Source organism: Oncorhynchus gorbuscha, linkage group LG09 (genome assembly GCF_021184085.1).
Source record: "Oncorhynchus gorbuscha isolate QuinsamMale2020 ecotype Even-year linkage group LG09, OgorEven_v1.0, whole genome shotgun sequence".
In the NCBI taxonomy this organism is placed as follows: Eukaryota; Metazoa; Chordata; class Actinopteri; order Salmoniformes; family Salmonidae; genus Oncorhynchus; species Oncorhynchus gorbuscha.
Genome location: NC_060181.1, coordinates 37,136,310 through 37,157,582, shown reverse-complemented (window position 1 = coordinate 37,157,582; position 21,273 = coordinate 37,136,310). Strand labels below are relative to the sequence as shown.

General features: G+C 47.0%; 2 protein-coding genes across 5 annotated transcripts; both read right to left on the bottom strand.

Annotated features, from left to right (window-relative positions):
- Positions 1-125: 125 nt before the first annotated feature.
- On the bottom strand, positions 126-9,517 carry LOC124042805. Of its 3 annotated transcripts, XM_046360923.1 has the most exons (14): positions 9,366-9,517; positions 8,586-8,626; positions 8,248-8,363; positions 8,093-8,164; positions 7,885-7,968; positions 7,614-7,760; positions 7,445-7,525; positions 7,172-7,321; positions 6,992-7,041; positions 6,802-6,871; positions 6,419-6,517; positions 6,216-6,294; positions 661-765; positions 126-230 (listed from the first exon to the last, which is right to left on the bottom strand). In XM_046360923.1, exons 1-13 carry the CDS (start codon positions 9,422-9,424, stop codon positions 695-697), a joined length of 1,119 nt encoding a protein of 372 aa, XP_046216879.1. In that variant the 5' UTR covers positions 9,425-9,517; the 3' UTR covers positions 126-230; positions 661-694. The 3 variants fall into 3 exon arrangements, with proteins under 3 accessions (XP_046216879.1, XP_046216878.1, XP_046216880.1); XM_046360922.1 differs by lacking the exon at positions 9,366-9,517 and having other exon boundaries at positions 8,586-8,887; XM_046360924.1 differs by lacking the exons at positions 126-230; positions 661-765; positions 6,216-6,294; positions 6,419-6,517; positions 9,366-9,517 and adding an exon at positions 6,528-6,702 and having other exon boundaries at positions 8,586-8,887.
- Positions 9,518-15,889: 6,372 nt separating this feature from the next.
- On the bottom strand, positions 15,890-19,420 carry LOC124042804. Of its 2 annotated transcripts, XM_046360919.1 has the most exons (13): positions 18,956-19,420; positions 18,607-18,722; positions 18,268-18,351; positions 17,997-18,143; positions 17,828-17,908; positions 17,553-17,702; positions 17,373-17,422; positions 17,183-17,252; positions 16,998-17,084; positions 16,801-16,899; positions 16,596-16,676; positions 16,409-16,513; positions 15,892-16,244 (listed from the first exon to the last, which is right to left on the bottom strand). In XM_046360919.1, the coding sequence occupies exons 3-13, from the start codon at positions 18,283-18,285 to the stop codon at positions 16,113-16,115; spliced, it is 1,020 nt and encodes a 339-aa protein (XP_046216875.1). In that variant the 5' UTR covers positions 18,286-18,351; positions 18,607-18,722; positions 18,956-19,420; the 3' UTR covers positions 15,892-16,112. The 2 variants fall into 2 exon arrangements, with proteins under 2 accessions (XP_046216877.1, XP_046216875.1); XM_046360921.1 differs by lacking the exon at positions 16,998-17,084 and having other exon boundaries at positions 15,890-16,244.
- Between the last annotated feature and the right edge of the window lie 1,853 nt (positions 19,421-21,273).

The window sequence follows — 21,273 nt, the reverse complement described above, 5'->3', positions numbered from 1 at the left end:
TTCATTTCCATATGAAAAGAATAATGCATAATTGTTCATGTAATAGTGTAATATTAGCCTCATAATTCCAGGAATAGGAAATAGTGATCAAATAATCAAGTAAATGAAAAGACAGAGACAAATGCTTTTGAACTACTAGTTATTTTATTTAAAAATGTAAAATTCAGTGCAAAGTAATGTAGTGCATTTGTGTCTAGACCCCTGTGTGGTGGCAAAGTGTCGCAAGAATCCTGTGGGGAGAGAAAACAAGAGAATACATTAATTCAATGGGTGTTAACTAATCAGGGTTCAGTGAAGCACTTAAAGTCCTCAATTCCTGAGAGAAAGAGAAAGAAATGTGGCCTTTCAGATCTCTGGAGTAGGACTACATGCTGGCCATGAGGTTCTCCAGGTGGTACTCCAGGAGGTTGGAGAGCTCAGTGACCAGAGACACTGGGTTAAAGTACCAGGCCAGCTGCTGCCCAAACATGTCATCTAGCAGAGCCATCAGCCCGCCCTGAAGAGAACACCACACAACACATAGATAATGGCTCTAAGTTACTAGCTTATCAAGAGCAGAGAGACAATGAGAGTTACTCCTTGTAAAATGGCATCCTGTTATTCATGAAAAAGTAAAGAGGAAGTAAACTAGGAATAGGGAAGTAAACTCTTGAATCTTACATTGAGCAGCAGCAGGTATCTCTCGGCCTTTGGCTCAATGCTGGCAGCTACGGGCAGGAAGGAGTACAGGAGAGCGTACAGACGCTCCATGAACCCACCAGGGTGCTAATGGAAAGAGAGGAGAGAAGTTTTGTTATGCAGGTGAATGAGGACCCAAAAGCGACTTGGCGAAAACAGAGTTTTTAATCCAGTAAAGTTACTTTACAAACAAAAGGCATAATACTACTCGTAATGACGAGAACAGACTGGAGACTTGATCAAGAACTGCAGGTTGCCTCGGGAAGGCACTTGAACCTAGCAGACTCAGACACCTGCTCACCACGCAGCATCTGAGGGAAACACGACATGACAGGGCAATACATAGACACAGCACGGTGAACAATTGACAAGGATCCGACAGGGCAGGAACGGAAAACAAGGAGAGAAATAGGGACTCTAATCAGGGAAAAGGATCGGGAACAGGTGTGGGAAGACTAAATGATTGATTAGGGGAATAGGAACAGCTGGGAGCAGGAACGGAGCGATAGAGAGAAGAGAGAGCGAGAGAGTGAGAGAGGGAGGGGGAGAGAGAGGGATAGAAAGAGGGAAAGAACCTAATAAGACCAGCAGAGGGAAACGAATAGAAGGGGAAGCACAGGGACAAGACATGATAATCAATGACAAAACATGACAGTACCCCCCCACTCACCGAGCGCCTCCTGGCGCACTCGAGGAGGAATCCTGGCGGCAACGGAGGAAATCATCAATAAGTGAACGGTCCAGCACGTCCCGAGACGGAACCCAACTCCTCTCCTCAGGACCGTAACCCTCCCAATCCACTAAGTATTGGTGACCCCGTCCCCGAGAACGCATGTCCATGATCTTACGTACCTTGTAAATAGGTGCGCTCTCGACAAGGACGGGAGGGGGAGGGAAGACGAACGGGGGTGCGAAGAAAGGGCTTGACACAGGAGACATGGAAGACAGGATGGACGCGACGAAGATGTCGCGGAAGAAGCAGTCGCACAGCGACAGGATTGACGACCTGGGAGACACGGAACGGACCAATGAACCGCGGAGTCAACTTACGAGAAGCTGTCGTAAGAGGAAGGTTGCGAGTGGAAAGCCACACTCTCTGGCCGCAACAATACCTTGGACTCTTAATCCTGCGTTTATTGGCGGCTCTCACAGTCTGTGCCCTGTAACGGCAAAGTGCAGACCTCACCCTCCTCCAGGTGCGCTCACAACGTTGGACAAACGCTTGAGCGGAGGGAACGCTGGACTCGGCAAGCTGGGATGAGAACAGAGGAGGCTGGTAACCCAGACTACTCTGAAACGGAGATAACCCGGTAGCAGACGAAGGAAGCGAGTTGTGAGCGTATTCTGCCCAGGGGAGCTGTTCTGCCCAAGACGCAGGGTTTCTGAAAGAAAGGCTGCGTAGTATGCGACCAATCGTCTGATTGGCCCTCTCTGCTTGACCGTTAGACTGGGGATGAAACCCGGAAGAGAGACTGACGGACGCACCAATCAAACGACAGAACTCCCTCCAAAACTGTGACGTGAATTGCGGGCCTCTGTCTGAAACGGCGTCTAACGGGAGGCCATGAATTCTGAACACATTCTCGATAATGATTTGTGCCGTCTCCTTAGCGGAAGGAAGTTTAGCGAGGGGAATGAAATGTGCCGCCTTAGAGAACCTATCGACAACCGTAAGAATCACAGTCTTCCCCGCAGACAAAGGCAGACCGGTAATGAAGTCTAGGGCGATGTGAGACCATGGTCGAGAAGGAATGGGGAGCGGTCTGAGACGACCGGCAGGAGGAGAGTTACCCGACTTAGTCTGCGCGCAGTCCGAACAAGCAGCCACGAAACGGCGCGTGTCACGCTCCTGAGTCGGCCACCAAAAGCGCTGGCGAATAGACGCAAGAGTGCCTCGAACACCGGGATGACCAGCTAACTTGGCAGAGTGAGCCCACTGAAGAACAGCCAGACGAGTGGAAACAGGAACGAAAAGGAGGTTACTAGGACAAGCGCGCGGCGACGCAGTGTGCGTGAGTGCTTGCTTAACCTGTCTTTCAATTCCCCCGACTGTCAACCCGACAACACGCCCATAAGGAAGAATCCCCTCGGGATCAGTAGAAGCCACAGAAGAACTAAACAGACGGGATAAGGCATCAGGCTTGGTGTTTTTGCTACCCGGACGGTAAGAAATCACAAACTCGAAACGAGCGAAAAACAACGCCCAACGAGCTTGACGGGCATTAAGTCGTTTGGCAGAACGGATGTACTCAAGGTTCTTATGGTCTGTCCAAACGACAAAAGGAACGGTCGCCCCCTCCAACCACTGTCGCCATTCGCCTAGGGCTAAGCGGATGGCGAGCAGTTCACGGTTACCCACATCATAGTTGCGCTCAGATGGCGACAGGCGATGAGAAAAATAAGCGCAAGGATGAACCTTATCGTCAGACTGGAAGCGCTGGGATAGAATGGCTCCCACGCCTACCTCTGAAGCGTCAACCTCGACAATGAATTGTCTAGTGACGTCAGGAGTAACGAGGATAGGAGCGGACGTAAAACGTTCTTTTAGAAGATCAAAAGCTCCCTGGGCGGAACCGGACCACTTAAAACACGTCTTGACAGAAGTAAGAGCTGTGAGAGGGGCAGCAACTTGACCGAAATTACGAATGAAACGCCGATAGAAATTAGCGAAACCTAAAAAGCGCTGCAACTCGACACGTGACCTTGGAACGGGCCAATCACTGACAGCTTGGATCTTAGCGGAATCCATCTGAATGCCTTCAGCGGAAATAACGGAACCGAGAAAAGTAACGGAGGAGACATGAAAAGAGCACTTCTCAGCCTTTACGTAGAGACAATTCTCTAAAAGGCGCTGTAGAACACGTCGAACGTGCTGAACATGAATCTCGAGTGACGGTGAAAAAATCAGGATATCGTCAAGATAGACAAAAACAAAGATGTTCAGCATGTCTCTCAGAACATCATTAACTAATGCCTGAAAAACAGCTGGCGCATTGGCGAGACCAAACGGCAGAACCCGGTACTCAAAATGCCCTAACGGAGTGTTAAACGCCGTTTTCCACTCGTCCCCCTCTCTGATGCGCACGAGATGGTAAGCGTTACGAAGGTCCAACTTAGTAAAGCACCTGGCTCCCTGCAGAATCTCGAAGGCTGATGACATAAGGGGAAGCGGATAACGATTCTTAACCGTTATGTCATTCAGCCCTCGATAATCCACGCAGGGGCGCAGAGTACCGTCCTTCTTCTTAACAAAAAAGAACCCCGCCCCGGCCGGAGAGGAAGAAGGCACTATGGTACCGGCGTCAAGAGACACAGATAAATAATCCTCGAGAGCCTTACGTTCGGGAGCCGACAGAGAGTATAGTCTACCCCGAGGAGGAGTGGTCCCCGGAAGGAGATCAATACTACAATCATACGACCGGTGAGGAGGAAGGGAGTTGGCTGGGACCGACTGAAGACCGTGCGCAGATCATGATATTCCTCCGGCACTCCTGTCAAATCGCCAGGTTCCTCCTGAGAAGTGGGGACAGAAGAAATGGGAGGGATGGCAGACATTAAGCACTTCACATGACAAGATACGTTCCAGGATAGGATAGAATTACAAGACCAATTAATAGAAGGATTATGACATACTAGCCAGGGATGACCCAAAACAACAGGTGTGAAAGGTGAACGAAAAATCAAAAAAAGAAATAGTCTCACTGTGGTTACCAGATACTGTGAGAGTTAAAGGTAGTGTCTCAAATCTGATACTGGGAAGATGACTACCATCTAAGGCAAACATGGGCGTAGGCTTGTCTAACTGTCTGAAAGGAATGTCATGTTTCCGAGCCCATGCTTCGTCCATGAAACAACCCTCAGCCCCAGAGTCAATCAAGGCACTGCATGTAGCACCCGAACCGGTCCAGCGTAGATGGACCGACATAGTAGTACAGGATCTAGATGAAGAGACCTGAGTAGTAGCGCTCACCAGTAGCCCTCCGCTTACTGATGAGCTCTGGCCTTTACTGGACATGAATTGACAAAATGTCCATCAAATCCGCAATAGAGGCACAGGCGGTTGGTGATCCTCCGTTCCCTCTCCTTGGTCGAGATGCGAATACCTCCCAGCTGCATGGGCTCAGTCTCTGAGCCAGAGGAGGGAGATGGTTGCGATACGGAGCAGGGAAACACCGTTGACGCGAGCTCTCTTCCACGAGCTTGGTGACGAAGATCTACCCGTCGTTCTATGCGGATGGCGAGAGCAATCAAAGAATCCACACTGGAAGGAACCTCCCGAGAGAGAATCTCATCTTTGACCACTGCGTGGAGTCCCTCCAGAAAACGAGCGAGCAGCGCCGGCTCGTTCCAGTCACTAGAGGCAGCAAGAGTGCGAAACTCTATAGAGTAATCCGTTATGGATCGATCACCTTGGCATAGGGAAGCCAGGGCCCTAGAAGCCTCCCTACCAAAAACTGAACGGTCAAAAACCCGAATCATCTCCTCTTTAAAGTTCTGGTAATTGTTAGAACAATCAGCCCTTGCCTCCCAGATAGCTGTGCCCCACTCTCGAGCCCGGCCAGTAAGGAGTGAAATGACGTAAGCAACCCAAGCTCTCTCGCTAGAGTATGTGTTGGGTTGGAGAGAGAACACAATATCACACTGGGTGAGAAAGGAGCGGCACTCCGTGGGCTGCCCGGAGTAGCAAGGTGGGTTATTAACCCTAGGTTCCGGAGGCTCGGCAGGCCAGGAAGTAACAGGTGGCACGAGACGAAGACTCTGGAACTGTCCAGAGAGGTCGGAAACCTGAGCGGCCAGGTTCTCCACGGCATGGCGAGCAGCAGACAATTCCTGCTCGTGTCTGCCGAGCATGGCTCCTTGGATCTCGACGGCAGTGTTACGAGCATCTGTAGTCGCTGGGTCCATTCCTTGGTCGGATCCTTCTGTTATGCAGGTGAATGAGGACCCAAAAGCGACTTGGCGAAAACAGAGTTTTTAATCCAGTAAAGTTACTTTACAAACAAAAGGCATAATACTACTCGTAATGACGAGAACAGACTGGAGACTTGATCAAGAACTGCAGGTTGCCTCGGGAAGGCAATTGAACCTAGCAGACTCAGACACCTGCTCACCACGCAGCATCTGAGGGAAACACGACACGACAGGGCAATACATAGACACAGCACGGTGAACAATTGACAAGGATCCGACAGGGCAGGAACGGAAAACAAGGAGAGAAATAGGGACTCTAATCAGGGAAAAGGATCGGGAACAGGTGTGGGAAGACTAAATGATTGATTAGGGGAATAGGAACAGCTGGGAGCAGGAACGGAACGATAGAGAGAAGAGAGAGCGAGAGAGTGAGAGAGGGAGGGGGAGAGAGAGGGGGAGAGAGAGGGATAGAAAGAGGGAAAGAACCTAATAAGACCAGCAGAGGGAAACGAATAGAAGGGGAAGCACAGGGACAAGACATGATAATCAATGACAAAACATGACAAGTTTAAGTGAAATTACAAATAGAGAGACATCGAAACATGTACCAGTGAGATGCTACTTACCACCATCAGGGACTTCTGAGCTGTCATCATCCCAAAAGCACCAGTTCAAAAGGACATCTATCAGGTTAACATGATGGATCTAGGACAAGAAAACACATTTGTAGAAAATAGGAATGATTTCAAATAGATCAGCTACTGTGATGTATAAAAGACATGCATGTGGAAGAACTCAAAGTGAGACTTGAAAGAGTTAATGAACTCACCTTTGCCTCAGCCAGCTCCCTCTCAATGTCAATCTGCTTAGAGGGGTCACTCAGGTAGTCCACAAAGTCGTTATAGGCACGGATGAATTCGGCCTCGTCCTATCACAAAGCAAAGAGCATTGACGTTAGTGAACAGAACACATTTCCCATCGAGGACGCTCTCTTTCCCTTGAATGAATAATGAGTTAGTGAGCTACCATGTGCTGGGCTTGAACCAGTGCGCCCATTAGGACCTTTCCTGCCACAAACAGATGGTTCCTGCTCAGGGTGGAACCAAGCAGGGTCTAGAGAAGAGGGAAGAGTTAGTGAGACACCCATCTTCCTCTTGGAGACAGACGGAACAAGAAGACACAGAGAGAAAAGGAAAAAGGAAGTCCACTCACAGTGAAGGCCTGGCGCAGGGAGACGAGCCTCAGGGCGATGTCCTCCACTCTCTTGGTGGTAAGGTAGAGGCTGTGGGAGGGAGGGAATGGAGTATGTCAACCATTAGGGTCAATGGGGATAACAGCATAGTGACCACTATCCTTCAGCATCTGGCAAGCCCAGACTACACAGACATTTAGAGGAACTCACTTTAGCAGAGGAACCTCCCTCTCCTCAGGCAGCAGGTCCTCCTCCCAGCCCTACAACAACAGAACAAACATTCAACATCAGTGACCAATGCAATGACATGACAAACAATGGGTCAATGGAAGGATCTTAATGCTACTGGTCAATAGTATGTGTACTGTAGGTGTGTGTGCAACATCTGACCTCATAGCAGTTGTGGCATTCAGGCTCTGGCTCAGTGAACTGCTGATTGGTGGGCGTAGACACGGAGGCAGCCTCCGACCACGCCGAGGAGGAGAGCAGCCCATCCGGCCCCATGTGGAGAGTGGCATACACCACCGAGACATCAGTCTGCTGCTCCAAAAACACACACAACACACCTGTTTACCACACACACGCATTATTAGAAAACAGCATATCTAAAGGAAAAACACCCAATAATTTATGTTCAATATACATAAGAAAATGTATATTTACCTGGTAGCAGCCAAGGGTCACGTCCACAGACGTCTCATGGCGGAGGTGAGAAGCATACTGGGTCACCCTGCCAGCCATATACTGACAGAGAGAGACGATATGTTAAGGCCAAATGGAATAAGTGAAGAAAGCCTAATCTTGTACTATTTCAGTAGTATTTACATCTTACCAGGATCCAAGTGACGGACTGAACCTTGGTGGCACAGTAGGGGATGCCCTCTGAACTAAGTCTGGCTGTCTCCCTGGAGATGGCCCACACCAGTTGAGTCTCCAGGCCTCGAACCCTACTCACATGGTGCATCCTCACCACCACCTGCTGTGGAGAGAAACGACAAGTAACATCAACAAAACAACATCAGCCATCGCTGTAACATATTTCCATCAAGATCACATGACTCTGGCAATGTAGATTAGGACTAGATAGTTACAAAGACACATACCTGGGATCCCCCACGCATATAGGTGATAATGGGGCTGATGAACTGGAAAGTTCTCCAAGCTTTAGCCACCGGACCGGCATGGTTCTGCACAGGAGATGGGTGACATTACAATACATTCAGGTTAGAAACAGCTAATTACAGGAATTGTAACAGTGATGCGTGTGTGTGTGTGTGTGTGTGTGTGTGTGTGGGAGGGGGGGTCTCTTACTCTGATCACAACTGGCCCACAGTACAGGGGGCTAAACCTAATCGGTATCAACTGCCAATTACCAGTGGCCTCCTAAAGCAGACAACAAAGATTTTTAGAATTAATATCTGGGATACTTTTCAAACATAATACCAAAAACGTTCTGAAAATTGTACCTCAAGGATAGTCGGTACATCTGGCACATCCTCAAGGATGATAGCAGCATCCTGGACATCAAGGATGACTGGCAGCAGTGGCACATCCAACTGGACCTCATCCAGTACATTTGATTCTAAAATTAGTAGCAGGAATACAAACAAACAATTGTCAGGACGTAAAACATATCAAGCTAGCTAGTAACGTCACTACTAGTAAAAGTCCAACAGTGCTTCGCTTAGCAACAATTATTAAAGTTAGCGTTAGCTTGCAAGTCTGTATTACAGAAATACACATTTCACAAATTACATTTTCAATGCTGAATGTGGTAAAATAAGAAGTTTGAAACTCCACGTACCCTCTTCGAAGTCGCTGTCCAGCTCCCGACGATCGCGAACCCTGCAAAACGGAAAAAGACAACAAAAACAACCCACAAATGAATTTGAACAACCTGTCGACGCAGAAGGCTGCCGACGTCCTCGCACTCTATCCATCAATCTTGAAAAGCACCCAGGCATTTTCCAGTCGATTTTTCAATCTCAGGTCTCAAAAATCAGTCAAATTTGTTGTTGTTGAACAGCAAATTGAAGTTGTTCTTGTTTTCGAACAGAAAACGTTCAATAGAACGCCGAGATGTTCTATCGGTTAGATGTCTCTTGGCAACACATATTTTAGAAAATTGCTGATTTAAAAATGGACAGCTGTGTTGCCATAGAAATTAGTTTGGAACTCTATGGTTATCATTAGAATCCTATACAATTCCTGGTCATCGTTGTAATTATATTCTATGTTGTTGGAATAATATAAAACAAAAATACAAAATGTTTTTTTAAAGTCACTAGCTAGGTCAATGGCCCATTGAAATGTTTTAACTTGTTTCATGGAAGTTGTTGAACTTCTGAAAGTCTAGGCTTTGGCTCAGTGGGCTATAAAGACTTGTGGAGCACAGACAACCAGGGTTAAAACATATGACCACATTCAGACAAGGGGGGCGAAGCCAAAGCCCACTGAGGTTGGAGAGCACTGTAGGATCTGCATAATAATCATACCTCTTTTATAAACATGATATTATTATCATTGATTATGTCAAAGTGTATGTATGAGTAAATCTGATTGAACTTTTTCATGGCAGGTTCACCTTTTGAAGCCGGGTGAGGTTCCCAAAGCGTGCTGCGCTCCCACCAAGCTCAGTCCCATCTCGAGACTCTTCTACAACGACAACGTGATCCTAAAGAAGCATGAAGACATGGTGGTCAAGACCTGTGTATGCCTGTGACACCTGTGGCAACCCATCTATTCTACATCATTTTAATAAACTTCACTACCTTTGTTCCAAAAGATATACCTTTGCAACCAGCAGTTGAAAGCAATAATCTGGCAATATGCAGATAAATAGATGTATCTACACTGTACAAAAAAATGAACGCAACATCCAACAATTTCAACGATATTACTGAGTTAAAGTTCATATAAGGCAATCAGTCAATTCAAATACATTCCTTAGACCCTAATCTATGTATTTCACATGACTGTGAATACAGATGTGCCTCTGTTGGTCACAGATACCTTTTTAAATGAAGACAGGGGTGTGGATTTGGGGCGGCAGGTAGCCTAGTGGTTCGTGTTGAGCCAGTAACCGAAAGATGCTGGCTCCAATCCCCGAGCTGACAAGGTAAAAATCTGTCATTCTGCCCCTGAACGTGACAGTTAACCCACTGTTTCCCGGGAAGGCCATCATTGTAAGTAAGGATTTGTTCTTAACTGACTTGCCAAGTTAGAAAAAGGATTACGAGCCTTCTACTGTGATGGAAAATGCCTATATCCTCTGGGTGTCATGTTTTGTCATTTATTATCATGTCTTGTCCCTGTGCTTCCCATTCTATTCGTTTCCCTCTGCTGGTCTTATTAGGTTCTTTCCCTCTTTCTATCCCTCTCTCTCCCCCTCCCTCTCTCACTCTCTCGCTCTCTCTTCTCTCTATCGTTCCGTTCCTGCTCCCAGCTGTTCCTATTCCCCTAATCATCATTTAGTCTTCCCACACCTGTTCCCGATCTTTTTCCCTGATTAGAGTCCCTATTTCTCTCCTTGTTTCCCGTACCTGCCCTGTCGGATCCTCATTTATAATTCACCGTGCTGTGTCTATGTTTTGCCCTGTCGTGTCGTGTTTCCCTCAGATGCTGCGTGGTGAGCAGGTGTCTGAGTCTGCTAGGTTCAAGTGCCTTCCCGAGGCAACCTGCAGTTCTCTCTCCAACCCAACACATACTCTAGAGAGAGAGCTCGGGTTGCTTACGTCATTTCACTCCTTACTGGCCGGGCCCGAGAGTGGGGCACAGCTATCTGGGAGGCAAGGGCTGATTGTTCTAACAATTACCAGAACTTTAAAGAGGAGATGATTCGGGTTTTTGACCGTTCAGTTTTTGGTGGGGAGGCTTCTAGGGTCCTGGCTTCCCTATGCCAAGGTGATCGATCCATAACGGATTACTCTATAGAGTTTCGTACTCTTGCTGCCTCTAGTGACTGGAACGAGCCGGCGCTGCTCGCTCGTTTTCTGGAGGGACTCCACACAGTGGTCAAAGATGAGATTCTCTCTCGGGAGGTTCCTTCCAGTGTGGACTCTTTGATTGCTCTCGCCATCCGCATAGAACGACGGGTAGATCTTCGTCACCAGGCTCGTGGAAGAGAGCTCGCATCAACGGTGTTTCCCTGCTCCGCATCGCAACCTTCTCCCTCCTCTGGCTCTGAGACTGAGCCCATGCAGCTGGGAGGGATTCGCATCTCGACTAAGGAGAGGGAACGGAGGATCACCAACCGCCTGTGCCTCTATTGCGGATTTGATGGACATTTTGTTAATTCATGTCCAGTAAGAGGCCAGAGCCCATCAGTAAGCGGAGGGCTACTGGTGAGCGCTACTACTCAGGTCTCTTCATCTAGATCTTGTACTACTATGTCGGTCCATCTACGCTGGACCGGTTCGGGTGCTACATGCAGTGCCTTGATTGACTCTGGGGCTGAGGGTTGTTTCATGGACGAAGCATGGGTTCGGAAACATAACATTCCTTTCAGACAGTTAGACAAGCCTACGCCCATGTTTGCCTTAGATGGTAGTCATCTTCCCAGTATCAGATTTGAGACACTACCTTTAACTCTCACAGTATCTGGTAACCACAGTGAGACTATTTCTTTTTTGATTTTTCGTTCACCTTTCACACCTGTTGTTTTGGGTCATCCCTGGCTAGTATGTCATAATCCTTCTATTAATTGGTCTTGTAATTCTATCCTATCCTGGAACGTATCTTGTCATGTGAAGTGCTTAATGTCTGCCATCCCTCCCATTTCTTCTGTTCCCACTTCTCAGGAGGAACCTGGCGATTTGACAGGAGTGCCGGAGGAATATCATGATCTGCGCACGGTCTTCAGTCGGTCCCGAGCCAACTCCCTTCCTCCTCACCGGTCGTATGATTGTAGTATTGATCTCCTTCCGGGGACCACTCCTCCTCGGGGTAGACTATACTCTCTGTCGGCTCCCGAACGTAAGGCTCTCGAGGATTATTTGTCTGTGTCTCTTGACGCCGGTACCATAGTGCCTTCTTCCTCTCCGGCCGGGGCGGGGTTCTTTTTGTTAAGAAGAAGGACGGTACTCTGCGCCCCTGCGTGGATTATCGAGGGCTGAATGACATAACGGTTAAGAATCGTTATCCGCTTCCCCTTATGTCATCAGCCTTCGAGATTCTGCAGGGAGCCAGGTGCTTTACTAAGTTGGACCTTCGTAACGCTTACCATCTCGTGCGCATCAGAGAGGGGGACGAGTGGAAAACGGCATTTAACACTCCGTTAGGGCATTTTGAGTACCGGGTTCTGCCGTTTGGTCTCGCCAATGCGCCAGCTGTTTTTCAGGCATTAGTTAATGATGTTCTGAGAGACATGCTGAACATCTTTGTTTTTGTCTATCTTGACGATATCCTGATTTTTTCACCGTCACTCGAGATTCATGTTCAGCACGTTCGACGTGTTCTACAGCGCCTTTTAGAGAATTGTCTCTACGTAAAGGCTGAGAAGTGCTCTTTTCATGTCTCCTCCGTTACTTTTCTCGGTTCCGTTATTTCCGCTGAAGGCATTCAGATGGATTCCGCTAAGGTCCAAGCTGTCAGTGATTGGCCCGTTCCAAGGTCACGTGTCGAGTTGCAGCGCTTTTTAGGTTTCGCTAATTTCTATCGGCGTTTCATTCGTAATTTCGGTCAAGTTGCTGCCCCTCTCACAGCTCTTACTTCTGTCAAGACGTGTTTTAAGTGGTCCGGTTCCGCCCAGGGAGCTTTTGATCTTCTAAAAGAACGTTTTACGTCCGCTCCTATCCTCGTTACTCCTGACGTCACTAGACAATTCATTGTCGAGGTTGACGCTTCAGAGGTAGGCGTGGGAGCCATTCTATCCCAGCGCTTCCAGTCTGACGATAAGGTTCATCCTTGCGCTTATTTTTCTCATCGCCTGTCGCCATCTGAGCGCAACTATGATGTGGGTAACCGTGAACTGCTCGCCATCCGCTTAGCCCTAGGCGAATGGCGACAGTGGTTGGAGGGGGCGACCGTTCCTTTTGTCGTTTGGACAGACCATAAGAACCTTGAGTACATCCGTTCTGCCAAACGACTTAATGCCCGTCAAGCTCGTTGGGCGTTGTTTTTCGCTCGTTTCGAGTTTATGATTTCTTACCGTCCGGGTAGCAAGAACACCAAGCCTGATGCCTTATCCCGTCTGTTTAGTTCTTCTGTGGCTTCTACTGATCCCGAGGGTATTCTTCCTTATGGGCGTGTTGTCGGGTTGACAGTCTGGGGAATTGAAAGACAGGTTAAGCAAGCACTCACGCACACTGCGTCGCCGCGCGCTTGTCCTAGTAACCTCCTTTTCGTTCCTGTTTCCACTCGTCTGGCTGTTCTTCAGTGGGCTCACTCTGCCAAGTTAGCTGGTCATCCCGGTGTTCGAGGCACTCTTGCGTCTATTCGCCAGCGCTTTTGGTGGCCGACTCAGGAGCGTGACACGCGCCGTTTCGTGGCTGCTTGTTCGGACTGCGCGCAGACTAAGTCGGGTAACTCTCCTCCTGCCGGTCGTCTCAGACCGCTCCCCATTCCTTCTCGACCATGGTCTCACATCACCCTAGACTTCATTACCGGTCTGCCTTTGTCTGCGGGGAAGACTGTGATTCTTACGGTTGTCGATAGGTTCTCTAAGGCGGCACATTTCATTCCCCTCGCTAAACTTCCTTCCGCTAAGGAGACGGCACAAATCATTATTGAGAATGTGTTCAGAATTCATGGCCTCCCGTTAGACGCCGTTTCAGACAGAGGCCCGCAATTCACGTCACAGTTTTGGAGGGAGTTCTGTCGTTTGATTGGTGCGTCCGTCAGTCTCTCTTCCGGGTTTCATCCCCAGTCTAACGGTCAAGCAGAGAGGGCCAATCAGACGATTGGTCGCATACTACGCAGCCTTTCTTTCAGAAACCCTGCGTCTTGGGCAGAACAGCTCCCTGGGCAGAATACGCTCACAACTCGCTTCCTTCGTCTGCTACCGGGTTATCTCCGTTTCAGAGTAGTCTGGGTTACCAGCCTCCTCTATTCTCTTCCCAGCTTGCCGAGTCCAGCGTTCCCTCCGCTCAAGCGTTTGTCCAACGTTGTGAGCGCACCTGGAGGAGGGTGAGGTCTGCACTTTGCCGCTACAGGGCACAGACTGTGAGAGCCGCCAATAAACGCAGGATTAAGAGTCCTAGGTATTGTTGCGGCCAGAGAGTGTGGCTTTCCACTCGCAACCTTCCTCTTACGACAGCTTCTCGTAAGTTGACTCCGCGGTTCATTGGTCCGTTCCGTGTCTCCCAGGTCGTCAATCCTGTCGCTGTGCGACTGCTTCTTCCGCGACATCTTCGTCGCGTCCATCCTGTCTTCCATGTCTCCTGTGTTAAGCCTTTTCTTCGCACCCCCGTTCGTCTTCCCTCCCCCTCCCGTCCTTGTCGAGAGCGCACCTATTTACAAGGTACATAAGATCATGGACATGCGTTCTCGGGGACGGGGTCACCAATACTTAGTGGATTGGGAGGGTTACGGTCCTGAGGAGAGGAGTTGGGTTCCGTCTCGGGACGTGCTGGACCGTTCACTCATTGATGATTTCCTCCGTTGCCGCCAGGATTCCTCCTCGAGTGCGCCAGGAGGCGCTCGGTGAGTGGGGGTACTGTCATGTTTTGTCATTTATTATCATGTCTTGTCCCTGTGCTTCCCATTCTATTCGTTTCCCTCTGCTGGTCTTATTAGGTTCTTTCCCTCTTTCTATCCCTCTCTCTCCCCCTCCCTCTCTCACTCTCTCGCTCTCTCTTCTCTCTATCGTTCCGTTCCTGCTCCCAGCTGTTCCTATTCCCCTAATCATCATTTAGTCTTCCCACACCTGTTCCCGATCTTTTTCCCTGATTAGAGTCCCTATTTCTCTCCTTGTTTCCCGTACCTGCCCTGTCGGATCCTCATTTATAATTCACCGTGCTGTGTCTATGTTTTGCCCTGTCGTGTCGTGTTTCCCTCAGATGCTGCGTGGTGAGCAGGTGTCTGAGTCTGCTAGGTTCAAGTGCCTTCCCGAGGCAACCTGCAGTTCTCGATCAAGTCTCCAGTCTGTTCTCGTCTTTACGTGTAGTATTATGCTTTTTGTTTTGTAAAGTTTATTCTGGATTAAATACTCTGTTTTCGCCAAGTCGCTTTTGGGTCCTCATTCACCTGCATGACACTGGGTTCCTGCATGAACACCACTAACCAGGCTATGATCCAACTAGTGGTCAGTATGCACTACTACATCCACTCACATGAACGCTAACATTGTTTTCAGTTGGAAAGATGCTAAATGGCTCAGACATTAATGGGACATATGGCAAATTGAAACAAAAATACCCAAGATACCAGAGTCTACAATGGCAGACTTAATGTAGCGTACCGATAGTGAGAAGTTACATTCAAGACTGAAGCGATTGTGCCCTCTAGTGGTCGACTTTATACTATACCCCCTCTTTCCATGACAGACTGACCAGGTAAATCCAGGTGAAAGCTATGATCCCGTACTGATGTCACTTGTTCAATCCACTTCAATCAGTGTAGATGAAGGGAAGGAGACAGGTTAAAGAAAGATTTTTAAGCATTGACACAATTGAGACATGGATTATGTATGTGTGCCATTCAGAGGGTAAATGGGCAAGACAAAATATTTAAGTGCCTTTGAACGGTGTAAGGTAGTAGGTGTATAAAGAATGGTCCACCACTGTGGGAATCATTGGAGTGAACATGGGCCAGCATCCCTGTGGACACCTTGTAGAGTTCACGTCCCAGCAAATTGATTCTGTTCTGAGCAACAGGGGGTGCAACTCAATATTAGGAAGGTGTTCTTAATGTTTTGTAAACGCAGTGTATGTAGGACTACATATTTTGAAATAGTACAGAATCACACATCACAATTCAAAGCCATAAAGTGTGGGCCTGTAGTACCTGTAAATCACCTAAACTTTGTTTTTCATTTCCATATGAAAAGAATAATGCATAATTGTTCATGTAATAGTGTAATATTAGCCTCATAATTCCAGGAATAGGAAATAGTGATCAAATAATCAAGTAAATGAAAAGACAGAGACAAATGCTTTTGAACTACTAGTTATTTTATTTAAAAATGTAAAATTCAGTGCAAAGTAATGTAGTGCATTTGTGTCTAGACCCCTGTGTGGTGGCAAAGTGTCGCAAGAATCCTGTGGGGAGAGAAAACAAGAGAATACATTAATTCAATGGGTGTTAACTAATCAGGGTTCAGTGAAGCACTTAAAGTCCTCAATTCCTGAGAGAAAGAGAAAGAAATGTGGCCTTTCAGATCTCTGGAGTAGGACTACATGCTGGCCATGAGGTTCTCCAGGTGGTACTCCAGGAGGTTGGAGAGCTCAGTGACCAGAGACACTGGGTTAAAGTACCAGGCCAGCTGCTGCCCAAACATGTCATCTAGCAGAGCCATCAGCCCGCCCTGAAGAGAACACCACACAACACATAGATAATGGCTCTAAGTTACTAGCTTATCAAGAGCAGAGAGACAATGAGAGTTACTCCTTGTAAAATGGCATCCTGTTATTCATGAAAAAGTAAAGAGGAAGTAAACTAGGAATAGGGAAGTAAACTCTTGAATCTTACATTGAGCAGCAGCAGGTATCTCTCGGCCTTTGGCTCAATGCTGGCAGCTACGGGCAGGAAGGAGTACAGGAGAGCGTACAGACGCTCCATGAACCCACCAGGGTGCTAATGGAAAGAGAGGAGAGAAGTTTAAGTGAAATTACAAATAGAGAGACATCGAAACATGTACCAGTGAGATGCTACTTACCACCATCAGGGACTTCTGAGCTGTCATCATCCCAAAAAGCACCAGTTCAAAAAGGACATCTATCAGGTTAACATGATGGATCTAGGACAAGAAAACACGTTTGGAGAAAATAGGAATGATTTCAAATAGATCAGCTACTGTGATGTATAAAAGACATGCATGTGGAAGAACTCAAAGTGAGACTTGAAAGAGTTAATGAACTCACCTTTGCCTCAGCCAGCTCCCTCTCAATGTCAATCTGCTTAGAGGGGTCACTCAGGTAGTCCACAAAGTCGTTATAGGCACGGATGAATTCGGCCTCGTCCTATCACAAAGCAAAGAGCATTGACGTTAGTGAACAGAACACATTTCCCATCGAGGACGCTCTCTTTCCCTTGAATGAATAATGAGTTAGTGAGCTACCATGTGCTGGGCTTGAACCAGTGCGCCCATTAGGACCTTTCCTGCCACAAACAGATGGTTCCTGCTCAGGGTGGAACCAAGCAGGGTCTAGAGAAGAGGGAAGAGTTAGTGAGACACCCATCTTCCTCTTGGAGACAGACGGAACAAGAAGACACAGAGAGAAAAGGAAAAGGAAGTCCACTCACAGTGAAGGCCTGGCGCAGGGAGACGAGCCTCAGGGCGATGTCCTCCACTCTCTTGGTGGTAAGGTAGAGGCTGTGGGAGGGAGGGAATGGAGTATGTCAACCATTAGGGTCAATGGGGATAACAGCATAGTGACCACAATCCTTCAGCATCTGGCAAGCCCAGACTACACAGACATTTAGAGGAACTCACTTTAGCAGAGGAACCTCCCTCTCCTCAGGCAGCAGGTCCTCCTCCCAGCCCTACAACAACAGAACAAACATTCAACATCAGTGACCAATGCAATGACATGACAAACAATGGGTCAATGGAAGGATCTTAATGCTACTAGTCAATAGTATGTGTACTGTAGGTGTGTGTGCAACATCTGACCTCATAGCAGTTGTGGCATTCAGGCTCTGGCTCAGTGAACTGCTGATTGGTGGGCGTAGACACGGAGGCAGCCTCCGACCACGCCGAGGAGGAGAGCAGCCCATCCGGCCCCATGTGGAGAGTGGCATACACCACCGAGACATCAGTCTGCTGCTCCAAAAACACACACAACACACCTGTTTACCACACACACGCATTATTAGAAAACAGAGCATATCTAAAGGAAAAACACCCAATAATTTATGTTCAATATACATAAGAAAATGTATATTTACCTGGTAGCAGCCAAGGGTCACGTCCACAGACGTCTCATGGCGGAGGTGAGAAGCATACTGGGTCACCCTGCCAGCCATATACTGACAGAGAGAGACGATATGTTAAGGCCAAATGGAATAAGTGAAGAAAGCCTAATCTTGTACTATTTCAGTAGTATTTACATCTTACCAGGATCCAAGTGACGGACTGAACCTTGGTGGCACAGTAGGGGATGCCCTCTGAACTAAGTCTGGCTGTCTCCCTGGAGATGGCCCACACCAGTTGAGTCTCCAGGCCTCGAACCCTACTCACATGGTGCATCCTCACCACCACCTGCTGTGGAGAGAAACGACAAGTAACATCAACAAAACAACATCAGCCATCGCTGTAACATATTTCCATCAAGATCACATGACTCTGGCAATGTAGATTAGGACTAGATAGTTACAAAGACACATACCTGGGATCCCCCACGCATATAGGTGATAATGGGGCTGATGAACTGGAAAGTTCTCCAAGCTTTAGCCACCGGACCAGCATGGTTCTGCACAGGAGATGGGTGACATTACAACACATTCAGGTTAGAAACAGCTAATTACAGGAATTGTAACAGTGATGCGTGTGTGAGAGGGGGGGTCTCTTACTCTGATCACAACAGGCCCACAGTACAGGGGGCTAAACCTAATCGGTATCAACTGCCAATTACCCGTGGCCTCTTAAAGCAGACAACAAAGATTTTTAGAATTAATATCTGGGATACTTTTCAAACATAATACCAAAAACGTTCTGAAAATTGTACCTCAAGGATAGTCGGTACATCTGGCACATCCTCAAGGATGATAGCAGCATCCTGGACATCAAGGATGACTGGCAGCAGTGGCACATCCAACTGGACCTCATCCAGTACATTTGATTCTAAAATTAGTAGCAGGAATACAAACAAACAATTGTCAGGACGTAAAACATATCAAGCTAGCTAGTAACGTCACTACTAGTAAAAGTCCAACAGTGTTTCACATAGCAAGAATTACTCAAGTTAACGTTAGCTTGCAAGTCTGTATTACAGAAACACACAGCATCTCACAAATGACCTTTTCAAAGTTTAAAACTCCACATGCCCTTTTCGAAGTTGCACAAAAACAACCCACATATGAATTTGAACAATCTGGCGACACAGCTAACCGCCGACATCCACGCACTCTTTCCACCAACCACCCAGGCATTTGAATCAGAGGTGCGGGGGGCTGCCTTAAACGACAACTACGTCTTCGATGCCCGGAGAACAGTGGGTCAACTGCCTCGCTCAGGGGAAGAACGGCACTCTGTTCACAACATTGACATCAGCAAACCGCCAACCCATGTGACGCGTGATTAATCCTTTAAGAGCACACTTCTTCAGCGTGCCAGTAGCCATTGAAGGCGAGCATTTTCCCTCAGGTCAACCTGGTGAGCACGACGAGCATGCAGATGGGCTTCCCTGCAACTTTTCTTACAGTTTGTGCAGAAATTCTTCCATTGTGCAATCCCAAAATTTCTTCAGCTATCCGGGTGTCTGATCTCAAACAATTCCGCAAGTGAAGAAGCCAGATGTGGATTTCCTGGGCTGACGTGGTTACACGTGGTCTGCTGTTGTAAGGCCGGTTGGACGTACGGCCAAATTCTCTAAATGACATTGGAGGCGGCTTATGGTAGAGAAAGCAACAGCTCTGGTGGCCAGTCCTGCAGTCAGCATGCCAACTGCGCACTCCCTCATAACTTGAGACATCGGAGGCATTGTGTCATGTGACAAAACTGCACATTTTCGAGTGGCCTGTTATGTCCCCAACACAAGGTGCACTTGTGTAATGATCATGGTGTTTAATCAGCTTCTTGATATGCCACAGCTGTCAGGTGGATGGATTATCTTGGCCAAGGAGAAATGCTCACTAACAGGGATGTTAACAAATTGGTGCACAACATTTGAAAGTAATATGCTTTGTGTGTGTATTGGACATTTCTGGGATCTTTTATTTCAGCTGATGAAACATGGGACCAACACTTTTCATATGTTGCTTTTATATTACTGTTCAGTATAATATGTTGATTTTGAGAATGGTATATGAATAACACCCAATACCTCCTTCATTAAAGAAGGATCTTCGCATTTGACCTATAACCATACTTCACTCTTGATTAAACTATTCAAATCTACAGTAATTCAGATAAAATATATGACAAAGGGTGATGTAATTATGTATCCAATCAAAGCTGTGAAGTCCTGTGACATACATATCTACCATTTTGATGGCTGTCTTGTTGAACCATGATTTTCTAATTGTCTCCTTTAGATGTACTGCACATGGTTCAATTAACTAGCTAAATATATATACCCTAAGTGCATGGCAACAAAAAAAGCTATGACTTTAATTATAAATTTTTTCCAGTACAATTTAGTAGCAATGGAAAATGTCAAATTCTCTTTTTTTGCCATTTTTATATGTACATAGGATCCAATACACCGGAATATGTCATTGACAACAGATTTCTGGAGGACTGTGTACTGCTATATTTCTAATACAATAAACTAGAATATTAATGGCGGAGGTTGATTTGATGCAGACGTGAGAGTAAATGCCAGTGAACACAGACCTTCAGAAATTGATCGACACTCTCATCCTAGACAGTGTTACCCCTCTTCAGCTACATAGCGTTGCAGTGTATTGGAAATACATTTGAAAATACTTCTAAGTATGCATTTGTCTGGTATGAGGATAGACGGAATGGATTTGAAATTGCACTTGACATACTAATCATAGTGTTCCGTATTTACAGCCATGTGAAATTGTATGCACTCACTGATGTAAATCACTTTGGATTATTAAGTCTCAAAGTCGCATAAATAATTATCAAGAACCCGGCACATTTTAAACCTTTTGATCAGCTGAACGCATTCATGCTACGTTTTTCGCAGACGTTTTACCAGGCAGGGGCACACAAAGTAAGTTCTAAGCAGTGCATTACCACTCAGAGCAGTTTGGCCTCTACAAGGGTTCATCGAGATGGAAATACAGGTATGATTTAAATCTTACATGCCTTCTACAATTGCTTAAGTCATTGTCATTTATATCATTGTAATTCTGCAGAAAAAAAGTGGCTGACATTTTTTTGTAAATCGTGATGACATTTCACAGTGAGGATAAGCAATATTTCTTCTGTCCCTCTTTTTTATTCCTTGTCATTCACAGGTGTGTGGCCAAAGTGCACCACAATCTGTAGAGAAACTCTATGAGATGCTACAAGATCAAGAGCTGGTTCAGTCGCTGCAGATTCAGCTGAACATTGCGACAAGTATAAAGTCATCCTCTCGACATCTTCCAGAGCAGAAGCCGGTGACAGCAACGATCTTTCAGTATTTAGAGGACTTTGCAGATGAACATTGCAGCCAGCAAAGAACTACAGTATGAGGCTTGTTCACACTACTTTGACA

Bases quoted from the DNA above. Each gene is read 5' to 3' on its own strand.
- LOC124042805 (XM_046360922.1), bottom strand. From the start codon at position 8,745: ATGCCTGGGTGCTTTTCAAGATTGATGGATAGAGTGCGAGGACGTCGG. The intron at 7,042-7,171 runs GTCAGATGTTGC...CTGTTGTTGTAG, and splicing joins AATGCCACAACTGCTATGAG to GGCTGGGAGGAGGACCTGCT. The intron at 6,295-6,418 runs GTGAGTTCATTA...TTCTTGTCCTAG, and splicing joins GGGAGCTGGCTGAGGCAAAG to ATCCATCATGTTAACCTGAT.
- LOC124042804 (XM_046360919.1), bottom strand. The intron at 17,423-17,552 runs GTCAGATGTTGC...CTGTTGTTGTAG, and splicing joins AATGCCACAACTGCTATGAG to GGCTGGGAGGAGGACCTGCT. The intron at 17,085-17,182 runs GTGAGTGGACTT...CCTCTTCTCTAG, and splicing joins CCCTGCGCCAGGCCTTCACT to ACCCTGCTTGGTTCCACCCT.